This window comes from Limanda limanda, chromosome 9, assembly GCF_963576545.1.
Source record: "Limanda limanda chromosome 9, fLimLim1.1, whole genome shotgun sequence".
Lineage (NCBI taxonomy): Eukaryota > Metazoa > Chordata > Actinopteri > Pleuronectiformes > Pleuronectidae > Limanda > Limanda limanda.
Genome location: NC_083644.1, coordinates 17,583,037 through 17,601,880, shown reverse-complemented (window position 1 = coordinate 17,601,880; position 18,844 = coordinate 17,583,037). Strand labels below are relative to the sequence as shown.

Sequence of the window (18,844 nt, the reverse complement as noted above, 5' to 3'; positions counted from 1 at the left end):
AAATGCAGGTGGATGAGCAGCATTTTCACATCACGTACTTCTCAAAACACATTTACCTCTCTTATTTAACTTGTTAAGTGTGTTGATTTATTGTTTATTTATATTTTTTTCGGTACATGATTGTTTATTGTATCACATTGTAAGAGATTTCTTGTTTCTATGACCTAGGATCTCAGCATCATTTTCCATCGGAAGGTTCACCTCAAAACTCTTGTCATGGCAGAGGGAGTTCAGCCAGTGAAACAGCCTGACAGAGTTCGGAATGGAAACGTACAGACTCCCAGGATTCAATGGTGCATGGCTGACTACCCCTGGTGTTGTGAGAAGTGTAGATCCAGAGAGAGATGTGAGATGATATGCACAGAAGCGATCTTGTGTGATGGTGCAGTTAGATCCGACATGTGGAGGGTGAAGTCTTCTAGAAGGGCGTGTCCATCTGGCTGCCCTTTGCAGCAGGCGACACCACCCTGTAACTCCGCCCCTGCCACCTCAGCCACTGCATGTGCACCTCTTTCTGGACCTGTCAAACACACACACACACACGCACACGCGCACGCGCACGCGCACGCACACGCATACATACGCACACACACACGCACACGCACGCACACGCGCACGCGCACACGCACACGCATACACACACACGCACACACAGACACGCACACAAGCACACACGCGCACACACACACACAGTATTTTGACTGTTTTCAACTAAGAAATTGGTTGTTATTATCTTGTGTCAGATGTTTGCACAACAAAAATAACATAGTTAAAGCAATATTTTAAAACTTAATGAAATGCACTTATTTGCGTTCTTGACAAGAGTTAGATGAGAAAAATGAATACCATTCAAAACAATAGCTACATCCTACATCCTACAACGGAAAACCTATAGTGTACAACCTACAACCTACAACCTACAACCTACAACCTACAACCTACAACCTACAACCTACAACCTACAACCTACAACCTACAACCTACAACCTATAACCTACAACCTATAACCTACATTCTGCATCCAACATCCAACATCCTATCCTATCAAACAGTTAAAATGGCAATTAGCTCTTACACAGGATCATTCAAGGTAATTTCTGAGCTGGAAGCAGTAACTTCCTGCAGTATTTATATTAACAGAGAAACTCGTCTCAATCCCAGTCTCCAACTCTCACTAAGAGAACAAATAGGTTTCCTCAAAAGTTTCAAATTTTCTAGAACTTTAAATACATGGCCAAATCTCAACACCGACTCAAATTACTTATTCTCTTTATAGAGACGTTATTTGATTCGATATTGAATATTAAGTAAAGTATTTGGTTTGTTATCGTGAGCATCAGTGAAACGTTGGAAGCGTCAGATTTCAATTTCCCTCTGCGTCAGAAAAAATATTCTTTAATAAACCACAGCTGTAAATTCTCTTTCATTTACTGAAGTATATAGATTTAGATCAAAGTAATGAACTTATCCATTATAGTCTACGTAATAAGACAGAGAAGTTCAGGTACAACCGTGCCTCCCTGAAGCACCAAACAGATTACCATGGCTTTACTTATTTTGTAGTGAATGTAAAACACTATAGTGTTTCACTCAGACAGACTGGGGTCGGCCGCACATTAATCATGGCGGTTACATAAGTCCTCGTGGTCCGTCCTCCCCCTTACGCAATGAGGAGAAGAGAGGTGGCAAATTATTTAGCATTTTAACCAACGACAACACTAACCCAGCCAGACCCAGGCTGCCATATGATCCGGGCACACAAGTTTATGATGCAGCTATAACTCTTCTGTGAGATTTGGTCGATGTGTTAAAATAAATGTTTGAGTGGTGTGGCTTGCACTGACCTCTTGGTTGAGAAAGCAATAGAGAATCGCTACAAGCAGCCCCTGTGAGAGAGAGAGAGGAGGTTGAATCATTAACATTTCGGACTGCTCCACGTCATTAAAAAGGTGTAGAGATAACTTAAATGTCAGACACAAGTGAGAACTGTTGGGCCGAAAAATGAGAATTAATAACAGGTCTATTATGTTTCGCTGCCGCAGGAAGCAAGAGTGGAATAAATAATAGTCCCGATTTATTATCTCTGTAGTACACGGCTGTATGCCATGTATAATCTCTGTTTCTCTGCTGGATGAAATTAGCTTTAGTGTTTCACTTTTATAAATAAATCCTTTGTCCTATGCAGCTTAGTGGGAGTGGAAGATGTAATACTCATTTAATAACTCTGTGTCTAATTAATTTAGGTCATCAACAGGAGGGGGTTCAGGAGCAAAATCCAATTTGTGGAGCTTAGTATCAAACCAGCTTGTACCAGATGTGGTGAGAAGGGGAGGAAACAAGCAAGCAGCTGCCTTCACATTACAGAACCGCTAATCCCTTTCCTGCTTATTATGGATACATTTTCACAGTAAATAACCTAATGATATAATATATCATGCATCATAATTTTATGTTTTAATATTGCAAATGATGTTATCCTGTAGGAGTTAGGTAATAAATCTGTTAAGCCAAGAGAGCAACCCTATGACTCCAAAATGAATGACGCTCCTATTGGTTTAAGCTGTATGACAGAGTACTAGGGCCATATTTAAATAATAAAGTGTTGATACTCGGAGAATTTAATTGAATTTTAAATAGAAAAAAGTTTTAGAAGAATAAAATTAAGAATACAGGTGTAATTTAATGAGAAAAAAGTTATAATATAATGAGAAAAAAGTTTTAAAATAATGAGAATAAAGTTGTCATTTAATGAGGAAAAAAATCATAATATTTCAATAAAAAATGATTGAAAGTCAATTCTTTTTTTCAGGAATTTAGCAGCGAGGAGAACCTGTGCTTGTCAGAGTTTCACTTCCTTATTGATCCAGTTCTGAAATTTCAAATCTCTGTCACACAGGCGACAGGCTGATCTTCAATATTCTCTCTCTAAAATGACATGTAGCCTAAAGTTGGGACTTTATGCTCATAATATTAAAAAATTATTGCAGTAATATTAAGGTTTTAATGTTTTTTCTTAACCCATACATTGCCATATTACCCAATCATACAGATTAACAGATAATTGGCAAGTCCAGCATTAACTAAGATAATGGAAAACATTACACCTTGTATACGATCAATGAGGGTTTATTGCAACATGCAGTGCAAGGGATTACATTCTGGGTATTGGCAGGAGATAATGTGTATTTTCAGGGTATTTGAGCATATGCCATATATTGCTGTGAGAATATTGAGTGTTGATGCTGTGCGGGCCACGCGTGTACCTGGAAGGATCCCACGCAGAGCTCGAGACAAAGCCGCAGGTTAATACTGAAGTAGTCAGGCAGAAAATTGAAGAACATGTAGTGAGTCCCGAACAAAGGGATGAGGAGGAGGGTGGACTTAGTCAGACGTCTGTTTCACAGAAGAAAAGAAGAACAACAAAAAACAAGATGCTGGAGGTGAATGTACCCGAGGGAGATATTTATTGCACGTCTTGTCTGGATGCCTCTCTAGATAGCATCATGCCCACAGACACAATAATCACCATATGTCAATCAAGAGAACACTCCAGTGTGTGCATCAGTGTGAACGCAGCGTTTGTTTGTGAGCGGAGGAGAAGCAGCAGGTACATGATTCTTATTCGGGATATTAAAATGTGCATGTGTAGGGGAACATATTAAGTCAAACATCATTTAACTTACCTTTAGTATAACATCCAGCTATGCATGGTGTGCCTGAACACAATTAGTGAGCCTGTTTCAATTAGAAATTCTGATAAGCCTGTTGGGAAATGGAAAGGTAGACGTGGCCAGACTGACTAGTTGGTGGTTTAGCGGTGACTGAATGAATTAAACATTTCCCACTGCGGTAGCAGCAGTTTTCACACAGCTCGAATCTATTCGACTGTCGCATTTATTCAACATGTCCAAAGTATAATCGGCCCATCGGACAAATTAAATGATCGACGGTTCAAGATAAGCAAGATACACAGACGGAGCTTTAAAAATGCAAAACATGTGAGGAAAAGATTAAAGCTCCATTTGATAAAACAAAATCACAGTTGGTAATATCTGTTAAAAATCTTCTTCAAGTATCTTAGCATTCAAAACAAAGCAATAACTCGTGCAGAGATATTGCATCACTGCAGAGTTCAGTAACTGTTATTGTATCCCCAGTGTCTGCAGCTAAAGGATTACCTGTACTGAGTGGAGTTGTTGAACTGGATCAGCCGAGGATTCAGCTTCTGTATCAGGATTCGGATGATGTTCATGAAGAGCATAAAATTAACCTGATGATAGAAAAAGAGAGAATGCAAAAATGAAAAAAAAACAATGTTCATTCTATTAAATGTCATGGAACCCAAATGGGCTGACAACTGTGTAATTAGCTGTGACTGATGTGAGGAAAGTCTACGTCTCACAATTCTGGTATAAACAAAGGATTTTCTTGTTTTAAATCCTTGCTCATAATCCATCTCAAAAAAGAAAGTAAACAAGTCATCTGCATAACAATTTCTCATCTGCAGGGTGCATAATTGAGGGTCCATGGTTTGGATTAATGTGTTTATTTCGGCACAATGGAGGCATTTACCGCTATAGACACAACAATTGGTCCCTTGATGATCCACCAATAGGGCGACTCCTCATTGATGTCCCAACATCTGTTTGGAAACACATTTTGCAAAAAGCACTACAATCAGTCTGCGCATGTTCTCGTCCTGGGTGATGGACGAAGACTTCAGCTGACGAAGGGAAAACAAATCTATCTCCTGACAAGCAACAAATAGTGGTTAGCTCAAAATTAGTTCAAATGAATGTACATATAGAGTACATCGGGTAAGTATATTCCAAACCAAACAGCTGTAGCATAGCATAGCATAAAATATGATAAGATTAGGTAAGGTAAGATAACGTAAGATAAGTTGAGGTAAAATCGGGTAAGATAAGGTAAGGGGACGAAAGTAAAGCGAACAATCAAAAAGAAGTTGAAGTAATAAATAGGTCAAACATGCAAATTAAAATAAATGTAAAAATATGATTGAACAGATATAAAATATACAGTGTAAACACAATATATACAGTATATATAGAATATATACTGTGTGAGCAGTATATGATGAAATCATTTTAGTAACAGTGTGCTGCACTGTGGTTTTAAGTGTTGCACTCTCAACTTCCAATTGGAATCTTTGGCATTTACAAATCTGTTGCAGTGTCCTGAATATATTAAGGCCTATAACAAATAGTTGTGCATATGGACATGATTGAAAAGTTTATGTAAATTTTAACAAACTCGGTGTCCTCGAAATACAGCCTGGATCCAATCCACAGGAGGTTGAAGAGCACAGGTACGCCTATGGTACGACAGAAAAACAAAGCTGATGTCATGATCAGACATCAGAGTGAGAACCTGTCAACTTCTCCTATATTGGCATTGATCCGTGCAGCAACAACTCAAAGTAAAAGCAATGATTCAGAGGCTGAAGAAGTAAACATGCAAAAAATGTGGAAAATCTTATCTGAGACAAATACCTACATTCACTGTAATCAGTCAGTCAAATACAAATGAGTGGCTGCTACTGTTTCAAACTGTTTCATTTAATTCAAAATTTTAAGAAATCAACTCGAACATCGTTGACAAAACATTCAACCCGCGAACTTAATCAAATAAAATGTAAGGGGCCACCACAGTGATGTGATCTCAGATTCAGTGGCTCTGGTTTAATTACACTTGATGCCTCTGAGCCAGGAGACTTCCTGTGTCTAATAAAATAAGCTGAGCATGTTGGTCTGTTGGTCTGTCTGCCTGTCTGTTGTCTCTGATGTGAAAATCCTTCAAATAACACAACCCTAAAATGGACAGAAACTATTTTACTGTCCATTACTCAATATGTCTGAACTCAGTCATCTGATTCTGGAAAATGATTCATAATCAAATGTCAGTGGTTGTTTGGCTCTTAGGCTGTTATCTTCGCCTCCTTGGCAAAAATAAATGCAGATGAAATGCATGTAGCCGTACTGGAGCCGTCGTTGTAGAGATGGTAATGTCGTCCAATTTGTTTCAGCCAGAAATATCTCAACAACTGTGAGATGAGTCACCAGGAAATCACGTACAGACCAAATGGCACTCACTCTGACAGGACCCATTGGTTTGTGAGCGGCTGTTTTGACATTTTGTCCAGCGCCATCTTGTTTTTATTAAACCAGAAGTCGCCACCTTTGGAGGAGTGTGTGTGTGTATGTGTGTGTGTGTGTGTGTGGGGGGGGGGGGGGGTTGAATCAACTGAGCACTCAAGGACACTGCACGTCCATCTACATCTTCATCCTCAGGATAATGGTGGCTGTAAATCACACGGTATCCATGCCCCTCATTATCTTCTTAACTTCAAACATGGCCATAATGTACAAAATGAACATCATACTGTTTTTTTATTGTCAAGAGGAAAAATCCAAATGACTTTAGCCATCATAACTTACTGTAGCTACTTACTGTAGCTTACAGTAGCACCACCAGCTTGTGAAAGATTTGACTACACCTCATTTAAAATTGATGACATTGAGTATATGAATTGTAATTTTTTTTTGTAAGTGTTATCTTCGACACCAGTGGCAGAACGTGTATTGATGCGCTCCAAGAATAATAACTCCAGGGCTCCAGGACATCAGATTATATCAGATTATATAAATAAAACGCATCGGCTTCATAAAATGAGGAATGACAATGACTAAAAAAGAATAAGAAGCAGTGCTAAACAAGAAAAAAGCATGCATTTTTTTTGTCAACTCACCTTGAGCAAATATGCATTTAATACCGAGATGACAACTCAAGTATGTATAAAAGTATAAATTACTTTGTTGTCCTTTTCACTACAAAAATGTGCCAAACTTAGTAGCGTATCATATTTCTTGAGCTTTTGTTGGAATCGAATCATTGTACAAAACAGGGTCCTTTGTTTCAAATCTGCAATAATTAACAGTGGAACCGAGCTCATTAAATTTAGTCTGCACCACCACACAACAACCGTCGTGGGGAACACTGCATGTCAAGCTTTCTCACCCCATCCCAGCAGCCCGAAGCCCCACAGGCAGCGGCGGCTTTGGTAGAAGGAGGTGAGCAGCAGGGAGTTGAGGTAGAGCGCCTCCACCAGGAGCCAGAAAAAATTAGCCATTACGCAGTAGTGACAGAAGACCACAGAGGCCTTACAGGCGAACTGGAAGGAAAGATATAAGGACAGAGAAGGAATTGCAAGTAGGGGTTAGTATGAGCGAGGAGCCGTGCAGGCAATATATGACAAGGGCGTAAATATGAGAACAATGAAATCTGCTCATATTTTCCCGAATTGAGCAAAGACCCTGTTATCCTCAACATCATTGACTTACTGTGGAAAGTGTGCAGTGGTTGATGTCATCACTTGAGAATAGTGTTGCATCCTTTATGAACACCCCCGCAGATTTAAGGATAAAGGTAATGAAAAGCTGGATGTGAATGAGGTTCCTGGCACAGCGAAGCCTCCTGTTGGAACAAAACAACATCAAAATGCCATAATAACGCCAGGCACAGAGTTTCTGTTAAAGCAAACTGCGTCCTGCTGCCTGTAGCTGCCTGTGCGTCTTTCCTCTGCACAATGTGAATTCATTATCAATCTGTTCCTACCTGAAGAGCAACAGGATCAACACGGCCACAGTCAGCACCACGAGGGAAACGCTGTAGCCGACGGTGTAGATCAGCTTCACAGTGGCAAAGTATGACTCCTCAGTCTGAAAGCAGATTTAGCTTAAGACTGTAATAAAAATTGAAGCTTTTAAAAAATGCTGTTAGACTTCATAATGTTTAAAAATGAGGGGAAACTGCAGGTTTAGAACTACTTCTGAATCAATTCAAAGCTACAACGCTGCTTCTCTAACATCAGCACTTGTAATTAATGTCTTTCCACCAGAGCCAGTGGACAACTTAAAAGCTCGTTTTTTAAACTCAGGGCAAAAAAAATAATATCTCAGTTTGACACCAAAAGTAGCTTTATTCATGATCCTTGTCCAAAACCGTACATCAATAGGATTAAGCACCATCCTCTCTCTGTGGAACAAAATAAATTAGGCAATTACCTGAAGCATTTTCAGATGTTTTGCCTTTATGTCTGAATAGATTTTCTCTTTTAGTGTTGTGAGGCAATGAACCGTTAAACTTCTATTTGAAAGTCAACTAACCATAAAGAAGCAACTGCAGGTGTTCAGCAGCACTTTCGCATCAGTACAGTCTGACACAAGCACCTTTTCAAACATGGTACATTTACCTTTCATATTTTGCTTGTTTAGTATGTAGATTTTTTAAATAATTCAATTTGTTATTTAATCTTTGGTAAATAACAGGCTTTGTATGCAACACCAGAGATTCATACCGGAATTAAGAACACAAATAAATAAATAAAGTGAAAAGCATAAGGAACATTATGATAATAATATGACTAGGAATAACATTCATGCATCATATATCAAAGGAGACATATTAGGTTCCTATTAATGTGAACTATTTTAAATTGGGTACTGGAAGATGCTGTAATGTTCAGAAATCACTATCCTCAGACTGTCCATCGCTGCTGCTCCTCCTCTCAGCCTCTGTCTGAAACACTCGCTCCTGTCTCTTTGACACTTTAACTTTCTGATGCAAATAATGACTTACTGTACATATTGCACAATCCCTTCCCTGATGCTTATAGTATTTTATATCTTAAATATTATATATTTATACTTGCCCCGAATGAATCCACAGCAAATCCCTTATATGGGTAAACCTACTTGGCATAAAACCAGATTCCGATTCTGTTAAAGCGCAGTCTGCTCTTATTGGTCAGCTGGACCACTCTGTTGTGATTGGTTGACTGCTCCGTTCTCACTAAACCTGGTTTTATAGGTGGGCGTGCCCGCTAGTCTTGCGTTATGCAAATGTGGGGCACTGTGATGTCACATGACACTGAACTACTAACAAGGTGTTAACAGGAACCATGAGCAGTGTTGTCGGTGAGGAAGAGGAGCTCCCTTCACCTTAGGGCTTTGTAACTGTGCAGAACTTTTACATACACAAAAAACCTCAACACACGAGAGGATAGAAAAACTGAAAAAGCGTATTTCGCTCCTCTAATTACCACCAGGGGCAACCACTTATTCTACAGGCCTATCAGTCTGAATGATACACGTTCTAAAAAAATATCTTTAAGCACCACTGTACTCCTACTCGTCTCTGTAAACCGAGGTGTTTTCTCCTTCTTTGAAGTAGTGTTGTTTTCTGGAGCTGAAACAGAGCCTTCTCCTCGCTCCTCCTGCTCTCCTGCTGTGTCTAGTTCGTTCTCCCTGACCTCTGCTCTCTCACTCCCCACATCTGACCTCTGGATCCGACCTGCCCAAGCAACTCTCACCTCAGGTAAGTCATCATCCACGCTGCAGGCGACATGGTACGGTGGGAAGGGCCCGGACCAACCTCCACTGGTGCAGTTACGACTCACCGAACCTGAGGTGAAAGGTGAAGAGGTCAAGAATTCAACTCGGCCATAAAGCAGTGAACTTCAGATTAGAGACACTACAGAGTAGAAATATATTCAGGTGAAATGCATGTAGTAGTACTGGAGCTGTGGTTGTAGAAACGGTTATGTTGTCCCACCAATTTGTTTCAGCCGGAAATATCTCAACAACTGTGGGATGAGTCACCGGGAAATCATGTACAGACTAAATGCCACTCACTCTGACAGGACCCATTGGTTTGTGAGCTGACGTTTTGAAGCCTTGAGTTTGAGTTTTGAGTTTTCTGACTGAGCGCTGAAAGACACTGCACGTCCACCTACACCTTCACCCTCAGAATGATGGCTGTCAATCACACGGTATCCATGCCCCTCATTGTCTTCTTAACTTTAAACATGACCCTAATGTACAAAATATAAATCATACTGTATTTAGGATCATAAACTCAATTTAACATCTTTACTGACGTTATCAATAAAGTGAGAAAGTAGAGTCATTTCTTTTAGACTTCATGGACTTCTTTTTGCAATCTGAGTCGCCCCCTGCTGGTCATTTGAGAGAACACAGGTTTCAAACACGTCCACATTGGCTTCACTTTCCAGGCACAGAGCCTCTAAGTCCATTTTAATACTAGACTAGAGGAAAAATCCAAATGACTTTGGCCATTATTACTTTTCCTGTAGCGCAACCAGATTTTTTGAAAGATTTAACTACACCTCTATAATATCACAGCTATCAATGATTTATTAACACAAAGCTTTAAACTGAGGTTAATGGTTCCCAGATGTACCTTAAGCATGACCGTGAGGTTTGCATTTGTGATTTATTAGTGAAACATCTCAGCAGATAGTGATGTACAGCCATGAAATCTTGCTCAGCCATTGATGGTCCCCAGAGGATCAATCATTTTCTCGGGAACACTACCATGAGGCTGGCGTGAGATTTTGAGTGAACTGTCTCAAAAACAACTCGATGGAACTCCATAAAACATTTAGTTCCCATTTTAATTTTCCTGTCAGGATGAATCTGTGGACATCCACCCCCACCGTGTGACCCTTCAGTCACCTGTGTTGTTACTGAAGAGGGAGAAGACCGCAGGACAACCTCTGTGGACCGTGTCTCCAATGACTGCCTGAGGCCAGCAGACGACTGCATCCCAGAATGGACGACAACCTTTTCGGAAGATGGAAATGAAATTTAAACAAGTTCATTATTTTGGAGATTCCATGAACACCAATTTATACACGGTTGCCAGAAAAGCCCAGTTGCACACAGTTTTTTATGGAGACAGAAACACTAGCCATACACAAAGGCATAACATCTGCCTGTAAACTACATTAAGACAAGAATGTGGGAGTCCTGCAGGTCACGAGCAGGCCCCTCATCCTAAGACAGAGCCCGGAGCTAAATCTTTATGTAACGATCCTAAATAGTCTCCTCTGCAGATGCACCACCACGATAAATCACTTTCCCTGCGTTTTCATTCTGCATTCGAGATGCTGTCGAGAATCTGGCCCGATTCCCTGTGAAGCTTTAATTCCAGCTCAGACTTAATGTGAACATTTTCTACCAGCGCAGGGGGAGTTTGAAATTGGTAACACACCTTCCTGGCTTCTGTTGACCTGTGCTGCAACGTGTTGAAGGCAGTGGCGCTCTTCTCTCTCCAGCTGGAATATGAACTCACACTCTGGATGCAGGCTCGATAAAGCCTGGAGGTAGAAAAGAAGGAAGGACAGAGGGAGGGAATCCTCTATTAGATAATATACAGACATTTAAGCAGAGGATGTGGAGACCACCCAGTCTGTAAATACATGAGAGGGTCTTTAATCTGTGTGAAAACAAAGCCTGCAGTTTATTATGGACAGTGAATTTTAAGCAGGAAATGCTTTCCCACTCAAACGCTTTTGGCTAAACACACCTATTTCCGTTGGTGGTATTAAGCAAAACAATCTCTCACTTTACTGCAAAGTGGAAGCTCGGAAACTACATTTAATGAATTCATCCCTGGGGACACTTGTGATTTTCTCAACGCTGCCCTCCATCCATTAAGTGCTGCTCAGAGATTCTCATACTGTCTGCTGCTGTTCATTCCCGATGTCAAACAAAAAACAGAATAAGTGGATTTGCATTCGGCTCTGGTACTTACACTTATCTCTACAAAAAATGAAAACATCTTGTTTTTAAGAAAGAAATGTGATAAGATGTTGGAGGCAAACAGGAAGCAGGTGGATGGGGGGGATAGGGCGGCATTAGCTGAGACACCCTGGACAGGTCAGCGCAGGTCGCCACCATACACAGACAAACAACCATTCACAATCACATTCAGTCAATTCAGAGTCTTTAATCAACCTGATCCCAATCTGCAAGTCTCTGGACTGTGTAATAATATGACCTCATAACCATTTCAAGGTTATGAGGTCATATTATTGTCCTTGACAGTGAATAAACATTCAAGTTTACTGCTGCATGAGTTACAAATAATGGTTCTTAAACATTGCAGCTGATATGTCAGATGTTGTGGCTTTGAGAGCTGTAGAGGAGTGACTGTTTGAAACAAAGATTGTGTTTTGATCTTAGTGTGACAGAAGCATTCCTCAGCTACTTCAGCTTCAATGAACAGCCTGGACATGAATATAAAATGTGTGTTTAGCAGAGTAATATCTTTTGAGTATTGTGGGGTTTCTAGATTATACAGGATTGCTGATGTTAAAAAAGGTTTGAAACATAATTAGATTTAATCATTTTATTCATTCATTTTAGCAGAAAAAATCTAAAATCTCAATTTAATTAAATTTTTCTAAAGGGGTTGTTTTTCTATACGTACTGAGGGGACTGCCTGTGAGTGGAGGATGAGCCACGACACCTTTGGTTAAATTCAAGTTGTTTCTGTTTCCAAGTGAACTTAAGACTGAGGTTTCCTGATTGAATGTCGTGCATTTTATCACCACTGATCTTTGGTTTCTGAAGTTGAACATTCAACAAAACACGGCCGGAGGTTCAGTGTGCAATCAGTCTTATAATAAAGTGTTACTGATCGACACCCTGCACAGATTTAGTTATGAGCTCCATCTCGCTAGGAAAGACCAGAAAGGAAACACGTCTCTTTGTGACAGGATGGAACCAAAGTCAGAATGAAACAAAACCTCAGAAGCCAAATCCCCCAGGGGACCACAAACACCCCCTCCGGTCCCAGCTTTCCACGTTTCAATCCAATAGGACGAAGTGATTGTGTGTTGCAGACGTTTCCTTAAAAAACATCTATGAATTATTCTGATGAGTAAACACCTGCACTGGTACAAATCCAGCCTGGAGCCATATGAGCCGGCATCGATAGAGATAGTTTATCATCATGGTTGTTAGACTGGAGAGAGAATATGATGTTGGAAGAAAATAATGGATTCAATTTTCAGGAACATTTTCAAAATTGCTTTGGAGTTAAAATAGATAATATAAGAGCACAAGCAGAATAAAAAGTACAGCAAAAGATTTTAAAAAATATGATTGTGAATGAATTCATGGGTTCTCTTATTATAAAACCAAGGATACAGATTTAAAATTGAAAAAGAACCAAAGCAGACAAATATCCAGTCATATGTAGATAAGGAGTAAATATGCAGAGGATTTGAATTCATAACACACTGAATCAAATCAGGATTAATGTAACTGGAAACTCATTTGAATATAGATTTGCCATGTGTGAAATTGTTGTCCTTCTATCTTAGGGAGGACACTCCTTGGCATAATGCATTTGCCAGCCCCTTACCTTAACCTTAACCATCACAGCTAAATGTCTAACCCTAACCTAAACCGTATCCTCACCCTATAACCTTAGAACTAAGTCTTAACCATCAAACTAACCTTTGAAAAATTGAGGACAGGCAGAATGTCCTCACTTTCCAGAAGAGTCCTCACTATGCTCAAAATGGTCAAGTACAAGTACAAGTTTACACACACACACACACACACACACACACACACACACACACACTGTTGTGTCTCCATGGCTTCGGAGGACTCACATCACATTAGAATTAAATGACTATGGCCTCAATAAGGAACATTTGAAGCATTTTTAACAGTCTCCTTTTGTCTCTATAATGAAGACAAGTCCCCATTATGTGACTGTAAACAGATTTAGACTCCCTCAACATGAGTAATACCTGGACTACAAAAACACACACACAAAAAAGTGTGGCTCTTCTATTTTAGAGAGGAGACTAATTTTCATAGTTCATTTCCTAGCCCCCTTACCTACCATCACTAATAACCATCCTTAACCATCAACCATAAAAAACACCCTTAACCATTAACTAATTTCCTAACCCAACCACAATTCCCATCTTACCACTAACCTTGACCAGGAGCTCAAATGTTTTTCTTTATTAGAACCAGGTTGTGGTCCCCATGAGGTCCACTGGTTCGGACAAGTTCAGTGTTTATGAAGGAAAGAGTCCTAGAGAGGTAACAAGAATGAGGGCGCGCGCACACACACGCACACTCACAAACACACGCACACACGCACACACACTCAGACAATCAGTTTCTTCGAAAGAGGCCAGAGCTTGTGTTTATGCAGAATAATAAACCACACTGGAAACGGTGACAAAAACACCTGGAGAATGAACACAACACAGTAAAACTAATTGGAACTCAACACAATTATCCTGAGAGTTGTTGGACAGAGAAAGCATAACCAAGCACTCACCCAGCCGCACATTTACTTGACTCAGGTAGTTAGACATATGCAAGCTCTTAGCACCATCTCTCCCTCCATTGGTGAACGCACACGTCGGAAACAACGTCAGGGAATCACTACCAGTCCTCTTTGTTCCTAATGCTTGCTAATAATCTAATGACAGGTGTTACTGTGCAATTTACTCAACAATTACTGCTCTTCCTCTGTTCAAAGGCGGACGAGGGAGTTACGAAACAAAAACACTGTCTATACCTTGACTCCTGCAGGGAAACTAGATACAGACAATCAGAGATTGCAGATTTTGTGTTTCAGGTCGAGGAGATGGATACTGTTTTGTATATGTGTGTCACTGCATTGCGTTACCATAGCGCAGATGCAGTTGTGTTACCATATAGTACAGAAGTCAAAATTATGCATGTTTTCAGCCATGTGCCAGAAACAGATGCTTCTCAGCTGCAGGTTTGGATAAAGCGAGGCTATCTGCTGCATTTAAGAAATAGGAAAAGAGATGGAGATGGATGGAGGCGGGGGGGATGCATAAGGTAAAGCTGGATAATGTGAGCCGTGAAAACCAAATGTGAAGTCCAGCCTCCCCACAGCCAGGGCAGCATGCAGCCGGCTGTAAAAACGTGCTCTGAGAGGTGAGGCCCATTATCCACTAACAACCCAAAAAAGGGGCCATCGGGCTGCAGGGGCTCACTTTGCAGATGTCGCCTTCTATTTTCCACAGCGAGCGATGTGCACTTTCATAACGCAGCCACGCTCCTCCAGCACAGGATGACAAATATAAAACATGTTCAGTCGATCGGAAGGAGAGTGAAAACACAGCCAGTCGCTGGAGTTTCATAAATGAGAGACATTTTTGGACTTTTGTCAAATGCACTCATTATGATGCATAAAGTTGATAATTCTTGAAGTTCTCATGAAATGTACATGAGAACTTCAAGAATCATCAACCTTATGCTTTATACATGAAGCTGGAGTGAGAGGATGTTAGCTTAGCTTAGCATGAAGATGGAAAAGGGAGGTAAAGTCTGGATCAGTGCATTTGATATCATGTTTGTTACTTCACTAGGTCAAGGACTGCAGCTAAAGAGGGACAACATGACAGCTAACCAAAAGTGAAGCCAAAGAGTCTCCATTGCCCCCTGGTGGCTGACTGCAGTATAGGACATAAATCCTGCCTCGTCCATGTTAGTAGACGGGACATGGACAAAACTAAAAAGAACACATAAACAAGTTTTTCAAGAAGATGTTTCTGTCATTTACGGTAGTTCTCATCCAACTGATGTTTGCTGAAGTGTTTATTTTTCTGGAAAGTTTGGTTTTAATTAGTTATTTGATGCTATAAAAACATCATGATTGACAGCGGAGACTCACACTTTTTTCTCGAACGCTTGTATCAATAACGCAGCTCCATTCCCCTATCGCTGCTGTGCACTCTCACTTCAAGCTTTAATTACTCTCGCCGCTGTGTTTGAGTTTCTGTTTGTCTGTTTGTCTGTTTTTCTGTTAGCAGGATTATGGAAAAACTACTTAACTAGGGGAGCATATTTGATTAAGGTGGCAGATCCAGGATTTTCTTTCGTTCTTTAACATTGCAGGATTTTAATTATATATTTTGGGGAATTCTTGTGGAAATAATTCATGCATGTTAATGAAAAACTAGGTACACATAGGGGACAGATATTGAGGGTGCGCTATTTGGTGCAGCTTAATGGATTGATACATTCTAGATATGAATATTTTTTCTAACAAATGAAATACAATTAATGATAATTAAAGATGACAGCAGGCAGACCTCCATATAGAACCATGTCATATTTTGTGTTTTCAAATTGTTTAAAAGAATATAAATTGTACGTTTATTGTAGAGTTGTATACTTCATGTTCCGTGTATTCTTTAACCAGCTGTTTTCCTATTGTCAGTCTTTATTCTGGGAGAAGCTAAAAGGCTGCTGGACAACCAAACTTCTGAAGTTGACTGTGGTGAAACAAAGCGTCTCTATCCAAAACTGTCAAACTATTAGAGCTGACAGAAACAACTTCACAAAATAAATAAAATAATACAAAAACAGCTAGCAGTCCATTTGTTGACAGCTTACAGAGTGAATTTGGTTTTTCTGAGTAAGATGCATGTTTCGGTTATAAATAAGCCCAAAATGATGACATTATTTTCCTCTTTTCATTTTTCTATCTTTCTTTGTGATGTCTCACGGGTTCAGGTTATCTAAACAATCAGAAGACTAGAGGGCTATTTTTGAAATGATTATGTTATGTAATGTTATGTGTGTGTGTGTGTGTGTGTGTGTGTGTGTGTGTGTGTGTGTGTGTGTGTGTGTGTGTGTGTGTGTGTGTGTGTGTGTGTGTGTGTGTGTGTGTGTGTGTGTGTGTGTGTGTGTGTGTGTGTGTTATGGGCCAATTCTCTGCGGTTCTGAGCAGTGACAGAATGGAATGGACAGAATGAAGTGGAAAACAGTGATGAGTGTCTGCTCTGTTCCCATTCTCACTGGGCCACAGTAATCATCACACCACCCGTTCGCCTGCTTCTCATATTTCTATTCTAATATGGAAACTAGCAAGGTGGCCGTTTAATAAAAGTCACATAAAGATATTGAGATAAAAAAAAAAAGTAATTGTGCTACATGTTTTCTGTTCGCAAATTGTACAAACTAGACTCTCAATAGAGCTGTGATTGATTTCAATAAGCTGAGTGCTGAGTGCGTGTGTGTGTGTGTGTGTGTGTGTGTGTGTGTGTGTGTGTGTGTGTGTGTGTGTGTGTGTGTGTGTGTGTGTGTGTGTGTGTGTGTACAGTATGCAATAGCCTTCTCACATCCCTTGCCATCTTACTACAATCATCTTATTCTCCTCCTCTACACCATGTTTCCTGGAAGTCAACTTATGGGATATACATTCACACTCTCATGCACAACTACACACACACACACCACAAACAATTATTTTTGCAATGAACTACGTCTACTCATATGTACAGAACAAAACACTAAGAAGCCCTAAGTTTAACTTGAAAAATGACTTGTTTCTTCAATTTCTCTTTCTTGCTTGTGTGTGTGTGTGTGTGTGTAGTTGTGCATGAGAGTATGAATGTACACTGTGTTTTGTATAGTTTTATCTTCCATAAATGGTTTTACATGAAATCAATCTGACATTTCATAGGCTAATTTTTGCATAATGTTTTATATTTGTGACGACATTAAACACTGTTTTACAAACGTGTAGCAAAACCTTTCTATTCACACACCTCTCTAGAATTAACAATGAAACAAACTTTAATGACAATTTTTTTTACAAAAAGGGTAAACTACCAGAAGAATTTGAAACGTGTCCGTAGTAGTTTCCAACAGCCCAATGTGAACAATTCAAAAGTGATGTTTAGAAGACATGAGGGTTTTCACAATTGAACCAGAATGGAGTCTGAAGTCAGGGATTATTTTACATTTTGCTGCATGCAGTATATTTGTGTGTATATTTACATATACTTTATGCATTTGTGATATATACAATACGCACAGGCACAGATACACACCCCTACACCCTGTCCTTTCCTTCAAAATAAATCTGCTCCACATTGATGTTGATTTAATGTAAAAGCTGCTAAACCTTTACACACTTAAAGGTCACGATCACACAGTGTACTGCAGTGTTCGTATTAAAATGACCATCTTCTTCGCATTCAGCCCGGGCATACATGACATGCTCCTGCAGACACATTAACTCTAGATCACGGTGAAGAGCCCCACTCTAATCTTTCACACACGCTGAGGAATATAATGAGCAAAAGAAAGAGGACCAGATCAACCTGTTTCTCTTCTTTGCGTTTTGATTGTTTTTCATCATTTTTGCACAAAAAGATTCAGAATTGTAATTTTTCCCAGATAAAGAAACAACAACTATAAGTTTCAGATGTAGATGTGATTAGAGTTAAAGTAATTCACTTACAGTTGGAGCCAAACACAGAGTGAGGAACATCCCTGTGAGGAGGAGACATGTCATGTTGATGGTGCAGTGCCCTCCGCTCCCTCCAGTGTGGTGCCTCCCCCAGTCAGACTGCATCACTGTGCACACTCCAGCAGGACGGGATGCTGAGCCCCTCTCTCTCTCTCCAGGTGAGAACAGAAACATCTCACCCAGCATTACAGTCACAATAAAGCAATTCCTGTCTTTCTTTTCAGAGTAAAAGCCTCCATCAAAGGCTGCAGTAAGAAATGGTTGTGGATGAGTTGTTTCTAGTCGTAACCGGGTATACAGCTGTCAGTAACACTGCGTTCTGAAGATTACAGTCTCATTAACAGGGTTTCACAACCATGAAGGGATACATTTCACTTTTATTTTGAAGGGAAACATGAGCTGGTAACTTCTCCACTGAGATTAAACCAATATTTAAAATTCATCTGCCTGCTTTCCTGAGTCTGGCTGTTACACACACACAGAATTAGAATTGTGGAAAATGAGTGTTCCAGAACATCCTCCAGGTGTCAATGCACAACATGCACCTGTCATAGTTTCTAAATGTTGTGAAAATGGTCATTTGCTGCAGCCAGGACCAAGTGTTATTATATTAACTGTACACTACTGAAACACAATGTTCGGGACAGTCACAGGATATTTTAAATCCACCACGTAAATGAACATGTAA

General features: G+C 40.0%; 1 protein-coding gene across 1 annotated transcript; it reads right to left on the bottom strand.

The window, feature by feature from the left end:
* Positions 1–418: 418 nt before the first annotated feature.
* On the bottom strand, positions 419–18,201 carry ghrhrl (growth hormone releasing hormone receptor, like). The gene is made up of 13 exons (XM_061078689.1): positions 18,148–18,201; positions 11,095–11,200; positions 10,557–10,664; positions 9,392–9,483; positions 7,636–7,739; positions 7,362–7,494; positions 7,039–7,192; positions 5,275–5,335; positions 4,573–4,642; positions 4,179–4,270; positions 3,264–3,393; positions 1,845–1,886; positions 419–520 (listed from the first exon to the last, which is right to left on the bottom strand). The coding sequence occupies exons 1-13, from the start codon at positions 18,199–18,201 to the stop codon at positions 419–421; spliced, it is 1,248 nt and encodes a 415-aa protein (XP_060934672.1).
* Between the last annotated feature and the right edge of the window lie 643 nt (positions 18,202–18,844).